General features: G+C 56.5%; 1 protein-coding gene across 7 annotated transcripts in view; it reads left to right on the plus strand.

The window, feature by feature from the left end:
* SLC12A7 (solute carrier family 12 member 7) overlaps window positions 1–20,799 on the plus strand; it is an 82,702-nt gene that overhangs the window by 42,553 nt on the left and 19,350 nt on the right. For 5 of the 7 annotated variants that reach the window (XM_037137428.2, XM_037137419.2, XM_037137425.2 and 2 more), the window contains exons 2-9: window positions 8,163–8,260; window positions 8,746–8,868; window positions 12,920–13,066; window positions 14,334–14,388; window positions 16,137–16,267; window positions 17,142–17,383; window positions 18,253–18,464; window positions 19,736–19,903. In XM_037137428.2, coding sequence (XP_036993323.2) covers window positions 8,163–8,260; window positions 8,746–8,868; window positions 12,920–13,066; window positions 14,334–14,388; window positions 16,137–16,267; window positions 17,142–17,383; window positions 18,253–18,464; window positions 19,736–19,903 — 1,176 coding nt within the window. The remainder of the gene's footprint in view (window positions 1–8,162; window positions 8,261–8,745; window positions 8,869–12,919; window positions 13,067–14,333; window positions 14,389–16,136; window positions 16,268–17,141; window positions 17,384–18,252; window positions 18,465–19,735; window positions 19,904–20,799) is intronic. The other 2 variants (XM_037137423.2, XM_037137426.2) reach the window with 1 other exon arrangement.

The following is a 20,799-nucleotide window of genomic DNA, read 5'->3' on the forward strand; positions in this document are numbered from 1 at the left end:
TACACTTTTCAGGGACACGGAGCCCGACTGCCCTGCAGCTTCCGTATGGTCTCCAGAGTGACTGAGTTCAGGCGTCATCTGGGAAAGGAATCTGCTCTCTGCCAGGCTGGCACCGTCCCCAGTCGCCGTCTAAGGTTTACTCAGGCTGGGGGTTAAGTTTGCATTTCAGGGAGCCAGGAACATGGGCATCAAAACAGATGCAGGAAAAACTGATCATGGAACCCCCCCCCCCCCCACAAAGAGACCAGAGATGGCCTGTGGGGGGGCGGGGAAACTTTCTGGGCCAGCGGGTGTTCCCGCATCTTTGGGGTCAGTTTCACAGGGCGTTGGCAGCGGCTGTGCGCAGAGATGCTCCTGGCCTCAGCTGGATAGGTGGACTCCGCGCAGGGGGCGTGGCCAGCACTGGTGGGGGGTGGGGAGCTCCGCAGAACATCTGTCAACTTTGCCGAGTGTTAAGATGTTTTTGGAATGAAATGACAAGAGGAAGACATAAGATGAATGGCTTCATCTAGGACACACCTGCCACTGCCTACCCGCGGAAGAGGAAGAGGGCGCTCGTCAGGGCTGCGTGCCCTGGGCCCACCCTGCGTCCTGGAACCCTGGGCTCTCCACCAACAGGTGCCAGCTGTCTGGTCCATTCCTGTGGTCTCTGTGGGCTACGGCTCTGGGTCCTAGGCCTGCTGACCAGTCATCATCTGTCGTGTGTCCAGAGCCAGGACCTTTGTGGATAGATAATCTGTTCTGTGTTTAAAAGGTGCTGAAGGTGCTGTGAGCAGAAATGTCTGGAACTTTGCCGACACCTTGAGAGGACCAGCAAGTTTGTGTGATCACTGAGGCCTGGTTGTGCCATAATGAGAAGTGACCCAAGAAATGCTGGCTTCCTTGGACTTCCCTGGGCCTCAGAAGAGGGGGCTTCTCCAGGGAGAGGGCTCTTCTGCCTGCTGCAGGGTGGGGCCCAAGCAGGGCCAGGTCCTAAATCCAGGAGACCTTAGGCTGGGCTGGAGGAAGAACCTGCTGGTGGATCTCCTGGGCTGGTGCAAGAGTCCCATGAGCTGTGTATCGAGAGCTGGCTGCTGAGCTCTGCAACTTATGGCCCGGCAAGCTGCTTGCTTTGTCAGTAAAGTTCTAATGGAACGTGGCCCTGCTGTTTTGTTCCCACACTGTCTTCAGTGGCCACGAGTGGTTGTGAGGGAACAGTGTGGCCCTTTACAGAGGAGGCTTGCTAGCTTGTGGTCTAGAATGTTCTCCATCCTGCCGTCTTTCCTGACATCTACTTGTTCAAAGATACCTGGGTCAGATGTCTTGTGGAGTCCCACGGAACTTCTATATGTCCATTTCTTCGGGCCTGTTTTCAGGAGAAACACTTGGAGGTGAGAATGCCAATGGACAGCCTGTGACGCCGAAGTGTTGGGGTTGCCTCCCACCACCTGTGTGACCTCAGACGACCCTGGTCCTGGACCCCTGGCCTTTGTAATCAATATACAAGGACCTGCCCCCACCCCATGACTTTCACTCAGTTGTATCACAGTGTCTCTCGGGTTCTTGCCCAGTCACTTAATACAGTGATTACAAATGACGATCTCTTTCATGCACTGATGACGTTCACGAACTGCACCTGTTGGTGTTTTCCAGGCCTTCTTTCTTAAGTTTTCTCTTTATGGTCCCACTGAGATGGGAATTATTTCTTTACTTAGCGCACTTGAGGTTTGGTGTAGTTCTGAATTTATGGGGCGCGTGGGGTGGAGCGGGTTCCCACACACCCTGGTGTGCGCTCCGCACCCATTGTCGTGGTCACAGCGGAGAGCTGGTCCTGCGGGCCAGTGCCCACTGCGCTCCAGACCCTGAGCGCCTCGCCTCCTCCTCAGCGTCCTTCTGAGGAGGATGTCCTCAGCTGGGTGTGTCCCCTGTTGTCCTCGTGGCCAGAATGGGGCTGTGGGTTTGGGGAGGAAGCCCCAGAGAGAGTGTGTCCTTTTCATCAGGGGTGCGCACCATCACCCTGGCTGCTGCGGCAGAGGGCACCTTGACCACCGGCCCAGGTGTGTTGATTGTGCTTTGCCGTAACACCACTCTTCCTCTTTTCCTAATTACGAGTCATGAAGCCCACCTCCCAGCCTTTTAATTTTTTTTTAACTGAGTGGCATGATGACTTTATGATGTTGTTTTATTCCGTGTTGCAGCCAGTTGTCACTGTCTTGCCGCCTTGGTCGCCCCATATTTGGGACAGCCACTCGGCTGTGGAGTTGGCGGGGGCTGAGTATTCAGGGTTCCTGCTTTTGATTAGGTGGTGGGTGTTGGTGTCCTCGGCCCAGGGCCTCTGAGCACTCCTGGGACTGGTGGCCCTGGGACAGTCGGGGAGCTGGGCTGACGCTGCCCTCTGCTGTGGGACCGTGTGTTTAAAGTCCACGAAAAGACTAATTGCAGGAAGTGGCTGCTGTTGCAGAAAGTCAGCCGTCTGGCCCAAGCACAGTGAGAGTGCAGAGCCAACCAAGTGGCCGTAGTCCAGGCCATTGCATACCAGGTGCTGATGGCCCATGGCCATACGGTGCCCACTGGAGCCCTGATAGGCTTCGATCTCTGATGGCAGTTTCCGAGGGGCCCACCGCCTGTACCGGTTGCTGCAGAGCCGCGGTCCCGGCACCACACTGAGCCCACTGCGGCCCTGTCAGAGAAAACTTGATGGACTCATTATGTATTTTCATGGTGTTTCCATAAAGTCTCCCCATTTCACTCCATTTGTAGGAAAATAACCCTTCTGTGCTTCAAGAGTCATTGGTGCCTCCATTCTTTCTTTCCTGTGTGATGTAGTCACAGCTCAGCCATCTCCACCTCTCAGTGTCACCTCTGCCCGGTGACGGTGTTTCCTGGTCAGGCCAGTAGAGGGAGCAAGGTAAAATTCACGCTCGCTGGCTCTGCTGCGGTTTTGATGGGGCAAAGGGTCTATTTTAAAACCTAACTCATCTGTTTTCTCAGTGACAAGAGGAACCAGTACCATGGAGGGAGGGGAGGTGGTGGTGGGGAGTCTTCCTCGGGTGGGCTCCACATCCATAACCTCCCCTGCCACCCGCAGTGTGTTACCTTTAAGGAATTGGAATCCCGCCCACTCTCTGCTGAGTCACTCAACGGCTACACCACGTCCTTGTAGCTTGGCTTCAGAGGGAGGGGTCACAGGCTCCTGGGCTGTGACCTTCCACGTTAGAGCGTTGTTTTTCTGTGCAGTCGACAACAGATAGTTACATGTAGATTGTAAACTCAACACATTTTAACATTATTTTTGTAATTGTGAGGCCAGTGTGCATTTTCAGTCCTCAGAATTGGGGTGGGTCAGAAATGTGTTTACCTTTGGGCAGGAAGAGGGAGTGTTGGGGATGGTTTGGGGTTGATCACATGACCTCCGGGCCAGAACTGTGATTAAACATCTGATCAGCAGACCCCGGTTCTTCTATTAGAGCAGATTAACCATGGCTGGGGCATCTCCGAGATGGTTCTTCTATTAGAGCAGATTAACCATGGCCGAGAGCACTCCTGCTTGGAGACTCAGGTGTGGGTCCTGCCCTCGGGCGGCTTGGCCCAGGACGCCCAATCCTGCCTTGGAGCTGTCCACTTCATCCTGGGCCATCAGAGGCCACCACCTTGCAACATGGACACCCGGAGCCCAGGGCTGCGTGCCTGACGGGGCATCACCCAGGGTCCTGCCCAGGAGGGCGCTGTGGGCCTGGTGAGTCTGGCCGGCCCTTCTAGCACCTTGAGAGTTTCCTGTGCCCAGGCTTGTGCCCAGTTCTTGGCATCATGAACGAACAGAGTGATGAAGGGGGTGCCAGCCAAGGTGAGTGGCCTCCCAAAACTCAGGTGGGTCTCGACCAGAGGAAGACCCCTGCCCTTCAGAGCTCCAGCAGGCTTGCAGGGTTGTGTCTGGGGAGTGGAGGGGGTTTGAAGCCTGCCCTGCTTCCCACCTGGGGGTCTGTAGGACCCAGTTTCCTTTGTTCAAACTTTAATTGTAATCTGTCCTTAAAAAACATGAAACAAAGTTTGAGCGTCCTTAGAGGTACAAGTAAGCAGGGCACTCACAGGGACCGCCCAGGTGCTGTGTGGATGATGTTTCCATACTGCGGAGGTGCAGGTGGGTCCCTCGGGTCAAAGCATTGGTTTTTATGGGAGTGTCTTGACTTCAGCAGAGTCGAGTGCAGTTGCGCGGGCACTGTGCTCGGGCCATGTTTTGGGATCTGGGAGGCCGTGTGCCTGCAGATGCTGTCAGGGGCCTCCGAACGCAGGCCCTGCCCAGGTGTGGGTCGCACTGCAGCCCCGTGTTCACCGGCAGAGACGCTCCTCCTCTCCCGACCGGCCGTGCGTTCTGCTGGGCCCGTGAGTGCTGTCGGTAGCACACCTGAGAGTTGACTAAGTGGGCAGCTCTCAGAAATGAAGGGACATGTATTCTCTTTAAAGGACTAATGACTGGAAAATGGCTTGGGTAACGGGAAGAAGCACAGTGGGTCACACGTGGGGAGCAGCCTCCAGACCAGAGGGACCCCCCCAGATGCTGAGGGCGCATCTGCTGCTGCTTTTGTTTGGTGTGTTTCTCCGTTTTCCACCCTCGTCGTACGTGTCACTTTGGTGCCCACAAAGTACCTGGGAAACCAGGTATTGGGTCTGCAGCTTGTCCCCGGCCAGTGGCCCAGGGTGCCCTGGCCCGCTCTGTGCCCCGGCCATTCATGTGTCCTTCATGCCCTGGGCTCCCACTGTCCCGGTCTTTGTTCCGAGGAGTTTACTTCACCAGGTGTCCATCTCTGTCGTCAGGCTCATCCACAGTGTCAACAGTCACTAAATGGCCCCTTAACTGGTGGTGTTCTTTTCTGCTCCCGTGGAGAGCGCTGGGGATACTTCATACCTGTTTAGTTTCCTTCGAGTCCTCTGTCTGGACACCTTGTCTCAGCTGTTCCTTATCCCAGTGGACAGGTGTGTGAAGGCATGTCTACGATCCACCTGCTCCCCGTGAGCATTAGATGCCTGGGAAAGACATCGGGGCCCTTGGAGCTGCTGGGTGTGCGTGGTTCTGGCTGTGCGGGTGGCAGAGGGGTCAGGCCTCAGCACTCACTTGCAAACAAGTCCCGAGAGCCGTGACTACCAGCCTGTGCTTTCCCAACACACAGTATCGGTTTGGGCTGGTGGTGAACTGAGAGCAGACCTCGTGGTTGCCCAGGGACACGTGGGGAGCTGCTGGCCCGAGCTGTGTAGCAAGGCCCTTCCCATGTCGGCTGCATCTCCCAGCAAGAGGAACAAGAGACCCAGGAGCTTGACTTTGTCCAAAGTTGTGTGGCCAGGCTGGCTTATCAAAGGAGAACCTAAAACTCAGTGCATCCCACTCCCTCCCTCGCTTCTGGGGCAGTCGGCATCGGGTGCAGGGTGACTGAGTCAGGGCCTGGCCCTGGGGGCCTCTACACAGAGGCTGGTCTAGACAGAGCCCTTGGCATCTTGCATTCGTCCAGAAACACTGTTAGGAGCCGAGCCCTGGGCTGGCCCGTGACCACCACTAGAGGAGCGAAATGAGCATGCCCAGGACGAGTGTGCTGCTGGGGGTGACCCGCGGGTGGCAGTGACTCGGAGGTCAGCAGGCTGTTGGGAGACTTGGGCAGGATACACACTGCTTTTGCCTTGAGTGTCCCTGCCAGTGGCTTCTGGGCTGGCCCCGGTGTCCCTGGTGGAATGTACTGAGGGTGCTAGAGGGGTCAGGGCCCCATATCATGCAAAGATTTCTATCAGAGCAACACCACTGTGGGTTTTCTCTCCATTCTGAATTCAGAGCATGTATTCAGGTCCCCTGTTTGGGGATCAGGGAATGAACTCACACCTTGAATTCAGGCTGGGCTCATCTGTGGCCTGGCTGAGGTGACCTGCGGACCTGGGACAGGCTGTCCTGAGAGAGTAGCTATGGAGGTGGGGGTCCGAGATGGTCACCTGCAGGCTGTATCTTGTATTTCAGTTCTGTAACACCCATGGTGGGATCTGCTCTGAACCGCTGCGGGAGCGCGGGCAAGGCCACTCTGACCTGTCAGGACTCAGGGTGCTGTCAAACCAAACTAGCCAGCTACGTTTGTTCAGCCGCTTCTGTGAGCATTTTCATGTTCTGGAAGTTCAGGCCATTGGTCAGTGGACTTACTTTTAAGGTATCTGTCCCCAGGAGTCTGGTGAAGCACAGGGTTGGTGGGACCTGAAAGGCACCCCTCATTGGGACTTGAAGTTCCCGAACAGAAGGCCATCGTACTTGAAGCTCCTTTTACCAGAGCCCCCTGCCCCAGGGGGGAGCTTTAAAAAGTCCAGACCACACAAAGACGTTATTGTCCATTGTCCCAGCCCCTGCAGCGAGCCCCCCTTTACCTCGAGCTGTGCTCCTGTTGTGTGCTATGCTGTTACCGTTTTTTATCTGACACACGACGGGCGTAACTCATGGTGAATGCAGCCCTGAGTCTTCTAAAATAAGCGCAGACTTTTATTACATAGTGAGCCATATTTAAAACCAAATCCCCACTAATGGCCAGTCCGGTTGCTGAGCAGGTTTATCCTTATAAAGAGAGCTGTATGTTTGGTCTGAAAGTATCTGGTTAATTGTGGGAGGGGCACAGACAGGGTGTCTGCCAGGAGCCGGTGCCTGCTGTGGGCCCCCTCCCTTCCTGGCAGCTGCGCCCCAAGACAGGCGCCTGCCTCCCCCACCCACCCTCTTCCCCGGGGTGCACAGCGGAGCGGGGACAGGCCGCCGTTGCCTTGCTCTGGCCTCTTCCCTCGGAGGCTGACAGGGTTCTCCTTCAGCTGCCAGTTGTCCTTGGAGAAGCGGGTGAGAGGTGCTTACCGCCCTTCCCCTGCTAGCTGGGCGAGGGCCTGGGACCCCTCCCAGTCCAGGCGCAGGCGCAGGCGCTTGGTGGGGCTTCTGGCCTTTGTGGGGAGTGTGGGGGATTCGAGGTCCAGGGTGGTACCACGCCTGCAGGCAGGGCAGCTGTGACCTTGGCTGCTTCCATGTTGTGATTTAGCCTGTGTGCCCCTCACCGTAGATGAGGTTTTCTGTGTCCTGGCCCTTTTCTCTTTTTCTTCTGAAACAGCAAGCAGTGTGTCATGTCGCTGAGTTGTGTTTTGGGCTTCAGGGCAAGGAGGCCATGCCTGTGTGGAGGGTGTGGGGGCACCTCCGCATCAGTCCTGCCCCCTCTGCAGCGTCTCTGGGCTCATCTCACACCGGGACGCCCTCCCGCCAGCCCCTGTGCCCGGGTTGCCGACCGCGCTGTCCTCTTGGCAGACCGGACCCAGGTGTTCTGGCCCGGTGCTCCTCTGGGACATGGCCTGTTGCCTTGTGGTCAGACCATTGTCTGGATGAAGGAGCAGTTGTTCTTCGGGGGGTCCTGTAGCCACGTCAGTCCCCCGAGATGCCCAGCTCATGTTTCACTGACTATCTGGGGGCAGTGCTCAACTCGGTGGCTGAGGAAATGTGGCCCAGGTTGGGGTGGGGGGTTCCTGCCTGATGGGTGAGAGGACTGTGGGGCCCCACCTGGCCCAGACCTGGCTGCCCGGGCCACCCAGGATGATGTAACTTCCCCACATGGAGACCGAAGTCGGGGAGGGGACACAGGTCCAATTCGCTGGCACTGCCTTTCCTGCCTGGGTTTTAGGTGGGCAGAGATGGGCCCCTCACTCTCCTCTGTGCTTGCGGAGGACAGTTTGTGGCTGCTGAGTGTCTCCGTGGCTCATCATGTTGTACTGGTGGAAGGTTACCCGGGCTCTGAACTGTCCACCACAGGACCTGCGCTGGGGAGGGAGACCCGGGACGTCCGGCCTGGCAGCATTCCAAATACAGTGGTCCCTGCCCATCTTGGCTTCCCACTTCTCGGCATCCAGGACAGGGAGCTGGGACCCTCGTGGGCCTCGCTGGTTCGGGGTCTCGGGCAGAGTGTGGTGTTGGCAGGTCACCTGTGTGTTTGTGTTCCCAGAGAAGGAAGACTGGCCACATGTGGCTCTCAGAGTCCTGCACCCTCGTCCGCGCTCACTCTGTCCCCAGTGCCCCGCACTCGACTCAGCTCTGGACTCCCTCCTGTTGCTGGGATCTGCCCCAAGCTTGTTGTTCCCCTGCTTCCCTCTTGCCTCCACCTCCTTTCAGCTCCTAAACTGGACCCAAACTCATTTCCCAGCAGGAGATGGACACTCGAGAGAGAACAGCCCCATCGTTAACAATGGCGACATGGAGAGAGAAAGTTTCTTTGAAGGAAAGAACATGGCACTTTTTGAGGTACATTACACTTTGTCCTGCAGAAAGCAAGGGGCAGTATAGTAGCTGTAATTTGGACACGTGAAGAGGCTGTGGTCCTGAGGCCCCCAGTCTAAGGGTGGACCAAGGGGCTGGGCCTCCTGACTGGACGCTGGGTGGGCAGGGAGCTGGCAGCCGTCTGTGTCCCGAGGCCCTTACACGTGTGCCCTCACTGCTGACACCTGTCCGTGAGTGGCTTGGGGAGGCTGAATTTTGGGCCATCTTGGGGACCCTGGACCTCCTCTTTGGGTGGGTGACCTGGAACCTGCTCTCTAGCCCCAGACCCCGGACTTCAGACTGCCATGACTGCCGGCCTATTTCAGACCTCTGGGCTCCAGGTGGCCCCGGAGATGGGCTGTCCAGAGCACCCACATGACAGGAGCCCTGCTGGGTGGTTGACCTGGTCAGATCGGGGGTGCCTCAGTTTGGGATCCAGGTGACTTATTCCGTGTCTTCATCCTAAACAGGAGGAAATGGACAGTAACCCCATGGTGTCCTCACTCCTCAACAAGCTGGCCAACTACACCAACCTGAGCCAGGGCGTGGTGGAGCATGAGGAGGATGAAGAGAGCCGGAGGCGTGAGGTCAAGGTAGGCCACCCGCCCACACCCGCGGCCTGGCCCCAGACCTCCCAGAACCCCCCCAGGGCCTCCTTGCCTTCCCTTTGTTTTTCAGTGACAGAGCCATTTTCCTAGGAATTTTCTCAGGGATGTGTTTCTCGGTACCTACCCTAAATAAGCAGAGCTGCCACGAGGATTCATGCATTAGAAAGAGGTTCTTTGGGAGAATTTCTAAGAGCCAAAACTTGGATACCACACAGATGCCCCCAAGGGGGCTGGTGGGCTGTGCTGGGCTCCAGGACAGACCAGCCCCCGCAGTTTTCACAACTCAGGACGCTGTTCGTTCCGATACAGATGAAGCCGCAGGGAACGTGGTTGTGTTGAGTGTCTTTCTCTGGGAGAGTGATGGCTGATGATTAGTTTCTTCTTCCCTTACTTTTAAAACTCTCTCACAATAAGTATGTATTCCTTTAAAATCAAAGATACAAACCGCCCTGACCAGTATGGCACAGTGGGTCGGACGTTGTACCGTCAAGTACAAGGTCACTCGCAGGTTTAATTCCCAGTCAGGGCACATGCCTAGGTTTGCCCATTTGGTCCCTGGGTGGGGCTCAGCTGATTGGTGTTTCTCTCCCTCTCTTTTGTCTTCCCTTCCCATGTCTCTAAAAAATAAATAAAATCTTAAAAAGATACAGACTAAAAATTAAAAAAAAAATTTAACCACCCAAGGAATTCCTCCAGCGCAGACCACAGCTCCCAAGGCCCTGATGGGCAGTCTCCCCTCCTCCTCCTTCTGAAACCTTGGCAAAAATGGGCATCTCCCAAGGTTTAGCAACAGTTCTACTCTTCTGTTCACCTTTTCTGCAAGCGGCTCGCCAAAGGGTGGAAGCTGGCTTTTCTCTATTTCAATGCTGACTCCCACTCCTTGTTGGCTCTGAGAACACCACTTGAAGGGCATTGTGTTCTGAAGGGAGGGCCTTGGAATCAGAGCTGTTTCCTCGCCAGCAGGACAGAAGGCTGTGGGGCCTGAGCCCCTGGCCTCCCAGAGGGGCCCGGCGCTTTCTGCAATGTTCTGTCAGCTGGATGGGGCGGCAAGTAACTCCCACAATGCTGAGCTGGGACAAAGCGTTGAGCAGGATGCTGACCGCTGCCTCCTTGCTCTTCCCTTCCCCGTCCCACTGTGTCCACCCTGCCCCTCTGGCCAGTGCTGGGGCCAAGGTACTGGGAACCCTGTGTCCTAATGGCCTCGTTCACTCTCCCTCTGAGTGTCTCCCTTGTGCCTGTGTCTGACCTGACCTTGGGCCCTTTGGGCTTCAATCCAAGAGCTTTTTGCCCTCTCTCCTTCCTCTGACCGAAAGCCCAGCAGGGTGAACACTCATGTAGTGACACGTGAGGGTGTTGGCTCCTGGTGTTTGAGAAGAGCTGCTTGTTTGGAATGGAAGTAGTAGAGACACAGGGGACGTGGGACGTGGCCTCCATTGTAGGTGCTGTAATTTTTCTGGCTCTGTGGGAGCTGTGTCCACCCTGGCTGTTCATGAAGCCACTGCCCCTTCCCCTACCAGGCAAGGGACAGGGGACGCTGACCCTTGGGGATGCCATGTGGGAAGTTATAGCGTCAGACAAGTCCCCTGGGCACTGCCTGTGGTTTTGTGGGCTCTGGGTCCACTGTGGGGCCCCAACTGTTCATGCACACTGCACACGTCCGTCCTTCTGTCTGTCTGCCGGCGCTTGTGTTCCAGTGAGCTGTCAGCCTGCTCCAGGAAGTAGACACTTTCCCTTAGGGACCTGTGTCCAGATGCTTCCTGGAACTGATCCTCAGCTTTAGCCTGTGGCACCATCCAGGCCTCACCTGCTGCCAGAACGCCTTCCAGGCTGGGGGGTGCAGCCCAGTGGGTCACAGAGGTCCTTGCAGCCCAGACCCCACATCAAGGTTTCTGTTGAGCTATAACCTAGGTGTTCAGCCTGGTCAGTCTGAACAAGGCGCATGGTGTGGACTCACTGCCAGGTCAGGACCTGGAACAGGGCTGGTTTCGGTCACAGGAAGGACAGCTGCCCCATGACCCTCGGCAGGACTGTGTGTAGCCAGGCGGGCAGATTTGGGATGAATCTAGTCATACCCCCCCTCCCCCCCGCTTAGGACTGAGTTTAGGGGTCCTGTGGGGCAGGAGGTGGGGGTGCCCTTTATTGTCTCAGACCAGCCAGGCACAGGAGCTTGTCCCCAGAGCTGGGGTGTTTGTTCCCCTCACAGCTCTGGGGCCGGGAGCCTCCAGTGCCTCAGAGCCAGTTGGATCCTTCAAAGCTGCCTTTTATGAGAGAACGGAAGGCTGGTGTGCCCTTCCAGGGTGACTCGGGACCATGGCAGCTGCTGGGCACAGAACTGGCTCCAGGCAGGCGGGTGGGGCCCACATGAGGCCTGGAGTCCCAGCCACTCTGACCGGAGGGTTTGCTTCAGCCCCCACTGGTAGTTTATCAATCCCTTCATATGTTAGCTAAGATTATAAACAAAGATTATAAAATAGACGCCGGCAGTTTGCCCAGCATTGCTGTCACTTTGCATATTTCATGTCACTTGGCATATTCCTTCTCATTTTTACACAACTGAGACACGCCCACCATGTGTATAAGACCCATAACCACTTTTATTTACACAAAGGTACAGGAATACTTCGGGTGGGCGGGGCTTGTGCAGGGAGGGATGCGCTGGCCAGGAGCTGGAGCTCGGGGCCAGGCGTTGAAGGAGCTGCCTCCCTGCTCCCCAGCTGCTCTCTTAGGTCATTGTCCCCAGGGCCTAGAACCCGCGGGAGCTCTGGGGCCTTGTCTGTACTCAGCGGCAGGTGTTCCTGTCTGTTTACTTTCCATTCTCACCTGAAAAGCCCATCTCCTTTTTTACTGGGGATTTAGCTTGCTCTCCTGTGGGGGGTTTGCCCTCTGGCCACCTCCCTGGGGCTGGCGGTGTCCCCCTGAACCCCAGGCCGTAGCCCTTCTCTGAGCCACCACACTAGGGACTTGTTTTCAGTCCAGCCTTGTCACTCAGGAAAGTTTCTGGGATTTTTTTAATGATTAGTTTTAGAGAGAGAAATGAAGGGAGAAAGAGAGAAATACCAACTTGCTGTTCCACCCATTCGGGAATTTATTGGTCGATTCTTGCATGTGCCCTGACCAGAGATCAAACCCGAAACCTTGATGTGTTATGATGATGCTCTAACTAGCTGAGCTACCCGTCCAGGTCTTTTTTTTTTTTTAATTTACCTACATTCAAAACATTTCCCTCATTAAACAGCATCTTGCCTTTGCAGCCAGATGCCCCCAAATCCCAAGTATGCTGCCTGAATGTGGTCACACTGGCTGTCATCCCACGTCACCGACAGGGAGGGCTGGGGCCCCTGGGCCTTGTCGGTCCTCTCTGGTGTGTGTGGGGCTGGCCAGTAGGCTCCTGGCTGTGTCGCCACCTTTTCCTCTGAGCTGGTCTGCTCACCCCGTAGTCTTTCCAGGGTCACAGCAGACGTTTCCAGCAGGCACCACCCTGGCGCTGCCCCGTCCGCAGTTACCCCATATCCAGCCGTGCGTCTCTGCATCTGCATTCATGGACTCGAAGGGCTCTGTGCACCCAGGTGGCCAGTTCTCTGAGCCTTCCATGGTGCCGTTGATCACCTCCTCCACAGGGGCTGAGACACTGCTGATTCCAGCTGGAGTTGGCATTACCGTTGCATTAGCCTCTTGCTCCCATCTTTTCCCAAACTTTCCCACCTTCCTGCTATTCCCTGCTCTGCTCCTGGCCACGATGTGGTCTTGGTCCCCCTCAGAAGGCCATCCTGCTCCAGCACAGCTGGAGTCCTGCTCTGGTATCTCCTGGAGCCTCATTTCATTTTGGGGCTGGTCCCCCTTCATTTGTCCAGGTCCAAGCAGCTGAAGCTTGCCGCCCTTGCCAGCTCCTTTCTTTGTCCTCCTGTCCCTGGGACCTTTTCCTGGGGCTTGAGGGTGTAGCCGGGGCTCCCAAGGGAGGTGGGTCCCTGAGGAGAGGGGCTGAGGTCTGCTGGACACAGGCGTGACCTCCCTAGAATCACTGTTCTGTCTCTCTCAGAGCCCAGGCATGGGCACCTTCATCGGCGTCTACCTGCCCTGCCTGCAGAACATTCTTGGTGTGATCCTCTTCCTGCGCCTGACGTGGATTGTGGGCGTGGCCGGCGTCCTGGAGTCCTTCCTCATCGTGTTCATGTGTTGCACCTGCGTGAGTGAGCAAGGCTGTCCTGGGATGTGGCGTTTCTGCCTTCGGGGCGGCGATAACTGGATTCTAGGGACCCAACCAGGTGGACACCTGCAGGCTCTCCAGGGTCCGCTGCTGCCCTTTGCTCTGAGGTTGCCCACGTGGATTCTATCCCAGGGCAGCTTGTCACCGGTGCTGGTGTAATCATGGGGAAGATGGGTGTGGCCTGGGGGTCAAGCTGCCTATGACCAAGCTGTCTGTTGGCTGCAGGGAGTCTTATTTACTTGCATCTGAAGAAGTACAGGGGGCAACTCAGTGCCCGAGGGTTTTCACTGGGCCCCATTGCCACTCACAGGGGTCCTGTACTCTGATTAGGTCCCCTTCCACCTATCTGGACATTTTTGGGGGCCTCATTTATAGAAAGGAACGGGTGTTGGTGACTTGCTGAGCCCCAGACCCTGCCACACCAAACCTGGCACTTGGCCTCCACGCCTGTGTCCCTGTCTGTTAACAGCAGGCAGAGTCTTCTTTGCAGTCTCTTGTTGCGTCTGGTTTATCCTGTGGGTGCTCCTCAGTGCCTCCTCCTGGCCATGATTTTTTTTGCTTCCTTTATTGTTAAGAAGGTGATTAAGCTATTCTGTCACCATGTGTCATCTGGAGACAGCTGTGTAAAGAATTCAAACAATGCAGATGAGTCCCCCAGGCCCCTCAGGCCACTTCCCCTACCGGCTAGGCTTCCCGAACCCGGCCTTCCTTGGGGAGCGTCGGTGAGGTCATCTAAAGGGCCTTGCCACATTCTCACTGGGTCACAATGTGTTTCTTTCATTTAAGGGTCAGGAAGTATCTGGAGTAGTGCCAGACACACACAAAAGGGGATAGAAAGCAGGGTAATGGGGTGGGGCCTTGTTTGGGCCCAGACACTGCCAGGCAGGAACAGGTCACGACGGTCACTGGGGCCTTCGCTTCCCAGGCTGTTCCTTCTGGTCCTTGGGTTGTAAAATAGTTACTCCCCAACCCATCAGTGTGGCTGTTTCCTGAGCAAGTGGGCACTAAACACCCCACGGGGCCTGGGCACCCAGGCAGAAGCCAGCCCTTCAGTGCTAGTCGGTCCTGAGTCTGGTGTTTTCTGGGCAGCCTGTAGGAGCTCAGTTTTGGGAGTTAAGTGGGAGAGAAGATGGGGTCGGGGGCTCTAGTCCTGAGTGTTGAAGCTTCGACAGGCCTGGTGCTGTGCTCTCGGTGCCAGAGCAGCCCCCAGAAGTGCTGTTCCAAAAGGGTCCCTGTCTCTTTGCAGACGATGCTGACTGCCATCTCGATGAGTGCCATTGCCACCAATGGTGTGGTCCCAGGTAAGGGGCTGCTGGGGACGGGGTCCTCTGAAGTGAAGCCTTCTTTTTTGTGGGTAGTAACTGAGCTGAGCTCTGCCGTGGATTCAGTGCATACTCCACTTCTATTTTGATGGTGACCTTGACATTAGCCCTTCACCCAAGGCAGCCACAGGTGAGGCAGGGGTGTGGCCCCGTGTGGATGTGCCTCACTCACCTGGAGGTTGCTGCCATCATTCATATCCAAGCAGAGATCTCTGGGGGTCTCTAGAGGGTTCAGGTGGGTCTAGAGGGGTCTAGAGGGGTCAGGGGGAGGGGGACGTCCTCAGCCTGACCAGACCCTGGAAGGGGCTCTGTCAGCAGTGGTCGCACCTTTGGGCAGTGATTTTCGTGCAGCTCAAGGGCTGGTGCCCCTGGTGTCCTGGGGCCTCTTGCCATGTTTCCCCCAAGGGCCGTGGGACTTTGCTAAGACCGGGGTAGGGACCTGTCTTGCAGCTAGGCTCCCAGAGGCTGCTGTGCAGTTGGGATTCACCTCAGAATGGGAACCCGCATCAACACCCCCAAGGTTTCTTTCATGTCAAACTTAATTAAGCCTTTGGTGTCTAGACAAGAGGCTGGTATTTTCTGACCAGATGCGTCCCTTTGATTCTGAAGTTTAATTTCCCACAAACCATTATTCTCTTTTTACAGTGACAAAACTGGAGTGCCGCAGGCTTAATTTAATCCGTTGCCTGAGCGCTGTCTGACCTAGGGGTAGAAGTGCAGAAGGGGCTTCCCAGGTGATGGGGGCGGGGGCTCTGGGCTCTTTCCTGCAGGGTTCACTTTGACATCTGAGCCCTGAAATGATGGCTGCCTGTTTTCCCCAGTTTGGCAGTAGTATCCTGGTACTGAGAGGGCAGTGCCTGGGGTGTGGTGAGCTCGGCAGAGAAGGGAAGGCAGGTGGGTGGGTAGGCGGTACCTCGGACCAGTTTGTTCCTTAGGCTGTATTGTTGCTCAGGAGCAAAGGTGCAGGCAACACGCCTCCAGTTTATTTGCCACCTGGATTCAAGGAACTGAAATAACGCCACCTTGTTCCCCTGCAGCTTGTGCGTGTATAAGTGAGGCCCAGCCTGTTTTGCACCCCAAGCCCTTGTACAGCTGCCCCTCCCCCAGAACTGCCCAGTCCTCACAAGGAGCAGCAGTGGTGTGGAGACCATCGTCCCCCACTAGCCATGAGTGGGTGAAGTGCGAGGCCCCTTGTGTGTCTGACCCGAGTGGGTGTGGGAACCAGTCTCTCTTCACTCGACACCCAGCTGGGAGGTGGTACCGAAACTCGGTGCTGGAGGAGGGATTCCACATGCTCTCTTGGAGAGATGATTCTACTGGCAGACTGGCTTTTAGGTTTGCTTTTCAGAAAGAGGGGCACACTGAGAAGCTCTTCAGGTATTCCAGAGTCATGCCATGGTCTCCTGGTCGGTCTTTGAGCGTGAACTCAGCTGTCCGGCAGAATGGTTGGGCGGAGTTATCAACTGCACTTTGGGGGTGATGCAGACACGATGCCTAAGCATCCCTGGGTTCTCAGCCCTTTTGGGGCAGAAGTGAAGAGAATGGAAGTGTTGGTCTTATGTCAGAAGGTGCAGACTTAATGGGCTCTGTCCCCTGCTTGTGTCCATGGTCACCATGACCAGGTTTTGTCATAGCTTCCTGAGCTGGTCATCTGTTCTGTGAAGTTTGCTTTCACAGAACACGGTGGGTTGTTAACCCACTGTTTTCTGTTTGGTGTTTTTTTGCAGCTGGTGGCTCGTATTACATGATATCGAGGTCCCTAGGGCCAGAGTTCGGAGGGGCCGTGGGCCTCTGCTTCTACCTGGGAACGACCTTTGCAGGGGCCATGTATATTTTGGGGACCATTGAGATTTTCCTGGTGAGTGCTTTATTTGGGGCTGCTTTCCCATGCACAGACACCGACCCCAAGGGCAGCACTTCCCATCAGGCCTTTCTGCTCAGCTGTTGTTCCCTGTCATTTGGCGAACATGCTGAGTCCCTGTACTGAAGGTTTTCCCTTAAAACTTAAAATTGAAGTACTCATGCTCAGTCTTTCTATGTGTCTTAAGGTGCACATGCTTTCCTGGTTTGCTAGACCCCTCAGGTTGAGCTCTTTGGTGTCTCCCACCCTTTGTCCTGACTTCCTATTCCAGTGCTGAGGGTGTGACTGCCAGAAACACTGAGGTTCCTGATGGTGGGCCATGGGGTGACGTGCTCCCCAAGTCCTCATTTGCCATGTCCCGTACCTGATCCCACCCACTTCTCAGAACTTAGTCACTGGTGCCTCAGTCCCATGCTCCCTCATTCCAGCAGGATGCACCAAGCATCAGTCGGCGAGCCTGCACTTGGTGCCGGCCCAGCGTGGTTCTGGGAGGCCTGTATCGGGCTGACACACATCTCCAAGCTGGGATGATACCCTGTCAGCAGAAAAGCACTGTTTTTTTTTCAAACTGGAGAATTGGGGTAGTCTTGTGTTCCGATGCTGCCTCTCTGGGAAGGGCCCTAAGCTTCATCTCAGAATCGTGCCCTAGCCATCACTGTTTGCTGCCTGTGCTTTTTTGTTCCAGAGAGTTTCCTATAGATGCATTCTGGTGGTACAGGGGCTCTCGGGGAAGGAAGGAACCCAGCACTAATCCCCACCAAGAGAAGGGCCCCTTCAGGAGGTGGTGTCTGGCCCCCTCCCTCTCCCCATGCGGTCATCTTGCAGGCAGAGGTGGAGAGGCTGCCCTTCCTGACCTGCTGTGTCCCCACAGACCTACATCTCCCCTGGTGCAGCCATCATCCACCCCAAGTCGGAGGGCGACGAGGCCATGGCCCTGCTGAACAACATGCGAGTGTATGGGACGTGCACGCTGGCCCTCATGGCCATGGTGGTCTTTGTGGGTGTCAAGTACGTCAACAAGCTAGCCCTGGTGTTCCTGGCCTGCGTGGTGCTGTCCATCCTTGCCATCTACGCTGGCGTCATCAAGTCTGCCTTTGACCCGCCAGACATCCCGTGAGTCCCAGTCTTCCGTCAGGGATGTCTCATCCTCAGTCCCTCTGCTTGGGTCAGGTCTGTAAGGATATAACGTTTCCTAGTTTGTAATTCATGTTCCATCTGTGGCCATGATGGCAGGGCCCCAGGGTGGTGGCGCCTTATCTCAGCTAAGGCCCCAGGTGTCTGGCAGTCTTCTCTTCTCTCCTCGGCATCAGGGTGAGCAGTCAGGATGCGCTTGCAGACCAGCCATCTGCAAGCACAGGACAGGAGGTTTGGGGAAGGTCCGAGCATATTGGTTGGCTGGCAGACCTGAAGACAGTTAGGCAGCACCGAGCTACTCCCAGGGATTGTCTACTCCCCTAGTCCTCACGAAAACCCTCGAGTAGGTTCTTTCCTTATCCTTCTTTTGAATGAGAACACTAAATCCCAAGGAAGTGGTCCTAGGTCACAGAGCAAGCAAGCGGCCGGTGGAATGGCTGGCATTCAGGCATCAGGTTACCCAGTGGCTGGGGTGGAGTGGGGTGGGCTGGGAGGCAGCTGGCACTGAGCACCCTCCTGGCTCCTGTGCCAGGAGCACCCTCCTGTGCTTTGCTGCCTCCATGTGCAGGGAGCCACCTGGGTGGGAATAGTCCCATTCATCCCTGTGCCCGACACTCCAGAGCAGGGTGGCAGAAGAGACTGTCCCTTAGCCCTGCACTGCCAGACTCAACTCCTGCGCAGACACAGATTTCCAGCAGCTCATGCAGATGTTCTGGTCAGGCTAAATGGAGAGTGTTAGAAGCTATGGACAGGGGCCACGCACACCTCTACCTGGTGACTGAAGAAAGTGGTGGAAGTAATTTCACACCGGAGTCTCACGTCTTCTTACGCCCCCACTCCTGCTCCAGGGTCTGTCTGCTGGGGAACCGCACGTTATCGAGACGCAGCTTTGACATCTGTGCCAAAGTCCACACCACCAACAATGGCACGGGGACCACCACGCTCTGGGGCCTCTTCTGCAACGGCTCCTCGCCCAGCGCCACCTGCGATGAGTACTTTGCCCAGAACAACCTCACAGAGATTCAGGGCATCCCCGGCGTGGCCAGCGGTGTCCTCCTGGGTGAGTGTCCAGTAGATCTCGGCAGGGCCGAGTTGTCCAGAGCCCAGTCCCTGGGAAGCCTCCCTGTGCGTGGGTGTGCTGACCTTCTCCCAGTGATGACCTGCCAGGGTCCCTGCTCCGGCTGGTTCTCCCCAGGGCCATGGATGGCAGCCGTGCTGTGGAGACAGTGGTTCAGGGACTCCAAGTCCATCCTTTTTCTCTAGGACTTGATAGCAGCTCTGGTGATGAGGGAAGAAGCTAACTGGTAGGGACTGGTTTTTCCTGTCTGTGAGTTCTTCCGTGATGAGAAATTGGGCTGACTCTCCTACTGCACCAGCAGAGAGGCCTCACCTTTTACAGAAAAGGGAGAGGGACCCTCCTGAGGCCGTGGTTGCTGGGTCCCCAGCTGTGTGCCCCGGGCGGAGGTGGTATTGTGTGTCCCTCTGAGGCTGTGATGACAGTGGGTATTGCAGAGGACAGGGCTGGGCTGGGTCGAGATGTGTGGGCAGACGGTCAGGGCTGCATGTGTGCACACATTCTCAGCATGGGGGTCCTGATGTCCAGAGGCCCCTGAATAGTGAGCGCCCCCCTCTTCTGGGTTTTGGCAGAGCAAGCCCTTAGAGGGGGTAGCTATTCACAGGTCACCCAGGGAGGGGGAAGGGGGCAGGGTGCCCTGTTTGGAGGGAGCAGGGATAGGTGGGCAGTGGGAGTGAGGCGTGGAGACGACCTGCAGAAGTTGGGGAACCCGCTGGCGTTCCTGCGGGAGAAACAGATTCATGCTGGGGAAGAGGGCCCTGAGGAGGTGGGCTCTGCAGCAGGGCCCTGTAGGGGGTCTCGGGGGGAGGGAGGGTCTTCCTAGGGTGGGGGCCTGCAGGCTGTAGCCTGGCCAGTCTGGGATCTGCCCAGGGGTGCATTTGCACAGGTAGGAGACAGACCCCACTGTCACCTCGAGTGTGTGTGTGTGTGTGGGTGGGGCCACTACTGCCCCGTATGGACCCTCCATGAGTGAGGGGACCTGCCAGAAGGGATCGCTGATGGACTCCCTCCCTGGAAACCTTCCCTCAGAGCCCTAAGGTGCTTGTCAGGGGTGCCCTTCCTTCTAATTTGACTGCAGGACCGAAATCTTTCACTCAGTGATTATGAACAGTTTCCTCAGAGGTCAGTGTTTGAGTTTGATGTCCTTGTCCTTGTGTGGCACTGGGGCATGCCGGGCAATTCTGCTGGGTCTCCCCAGTGGCGGGAGCGCTGATGGAAGGTTCTGGAGTCCTGTTACCTGTCTGTTTCTCCCACAGATAACCTGTGGAGTGCCTACGCAGACAAAGGGGTGTTCGTGGAGAAGAAGGGCACGCCCTCGGCGCCCGTGTCAGAGGAGAGCCGACCCGGCGGTCTGCCCTACGTCCTCACCGACATCGTGACCTACTTCACCATGCTGGTTGGCATCTACTTTCCCTCCGTGACCGGTGAGGCCTCGGGCGTTCCAGAGCCGCCGCCTCCCTCCCTCGCTGTCGCACAATCACCCTGTCTCTGCCCGCCCCGCCACACTTCCCCTCCATGCTTCCCTCCTCCCCCCAGTTTTCTTTACTGTTTGGCTCAAAAAATGAGCGTTCTGCTCCCCGCCTATTCTGAGTGGGGAGCATAGGAGGTCGTGTGGTTTAAGGGAGCTTTGTTCCACGCTCTCCTGAGAGGCCCATGTTGTTAGAAGTAACTTTTGACTGCAGTGTGGACTTGCCCAGAACACCTGGTGCACTGTTAGGTGGCGCCCAGGAGTGGACATGGAGAATGGTTAGTGGCCAGGCACTGCGGCCGTCCTCGTCCATACAAGAGGCAGTTGACCTTCTGGGATGGCCCTTACTGTAAGAAAGTCTTGTCTCCCTTCACCCCCCACACACATGTGGACACACACATATGTGGGCACACGCAAGAGGACCCTTAGTGCATGCAAGTCCCCGTCCTCCCAACATTGACATGTACATGCACACACGTGTGCATACACACAGCTTCATGTGCACACACACACTGCTGGAGACCACCACCCCCTGGGACGCCCTTCAGCCTACCCCCCCCCCCCCCCCCCGCAAAATTTGAGCCCCAAGCCCCCAGCTGCTCCTGACCTAATGTGGCCTGGCTGAGGAGCTTAGCAGCTTGCGGCTGTCAGTGTATCGGTCCCCCTGGCCCCCACCTCAAGCCTGTCTGCACTCTGGAAGGCTGGGCTACAAGGGGCCGCTCACCGCCTCTGTGCACTTAATTCATCACAGCTCTTCCTAAAGCAGTGGAGTTGGGGGGGGAGGGGTTGGCAAGTGCTTGTTGTCAGTTTCCCCTGGAAGACTGGGAGATGGGGTCACGGACTCACTTTGGC

Source organism: Artibeus jamaicensis, unplaced genomic scaffold (assembly GCF_021234435.1).
Source record: "Artibeus jamaicensis isolate MK-2021 breed Jamaican fruit bat unplaced genomic scaffold, CSHL_Jam_final scaffold_369, whole genome shotgun sequence".
NCBI classification, from domain to species: Eukaryota; Metazoa; Chordata; class Mammalia; order Chiroptera; family Phyllostomidae; genus Artibeus; species Artibeus jamaicensis.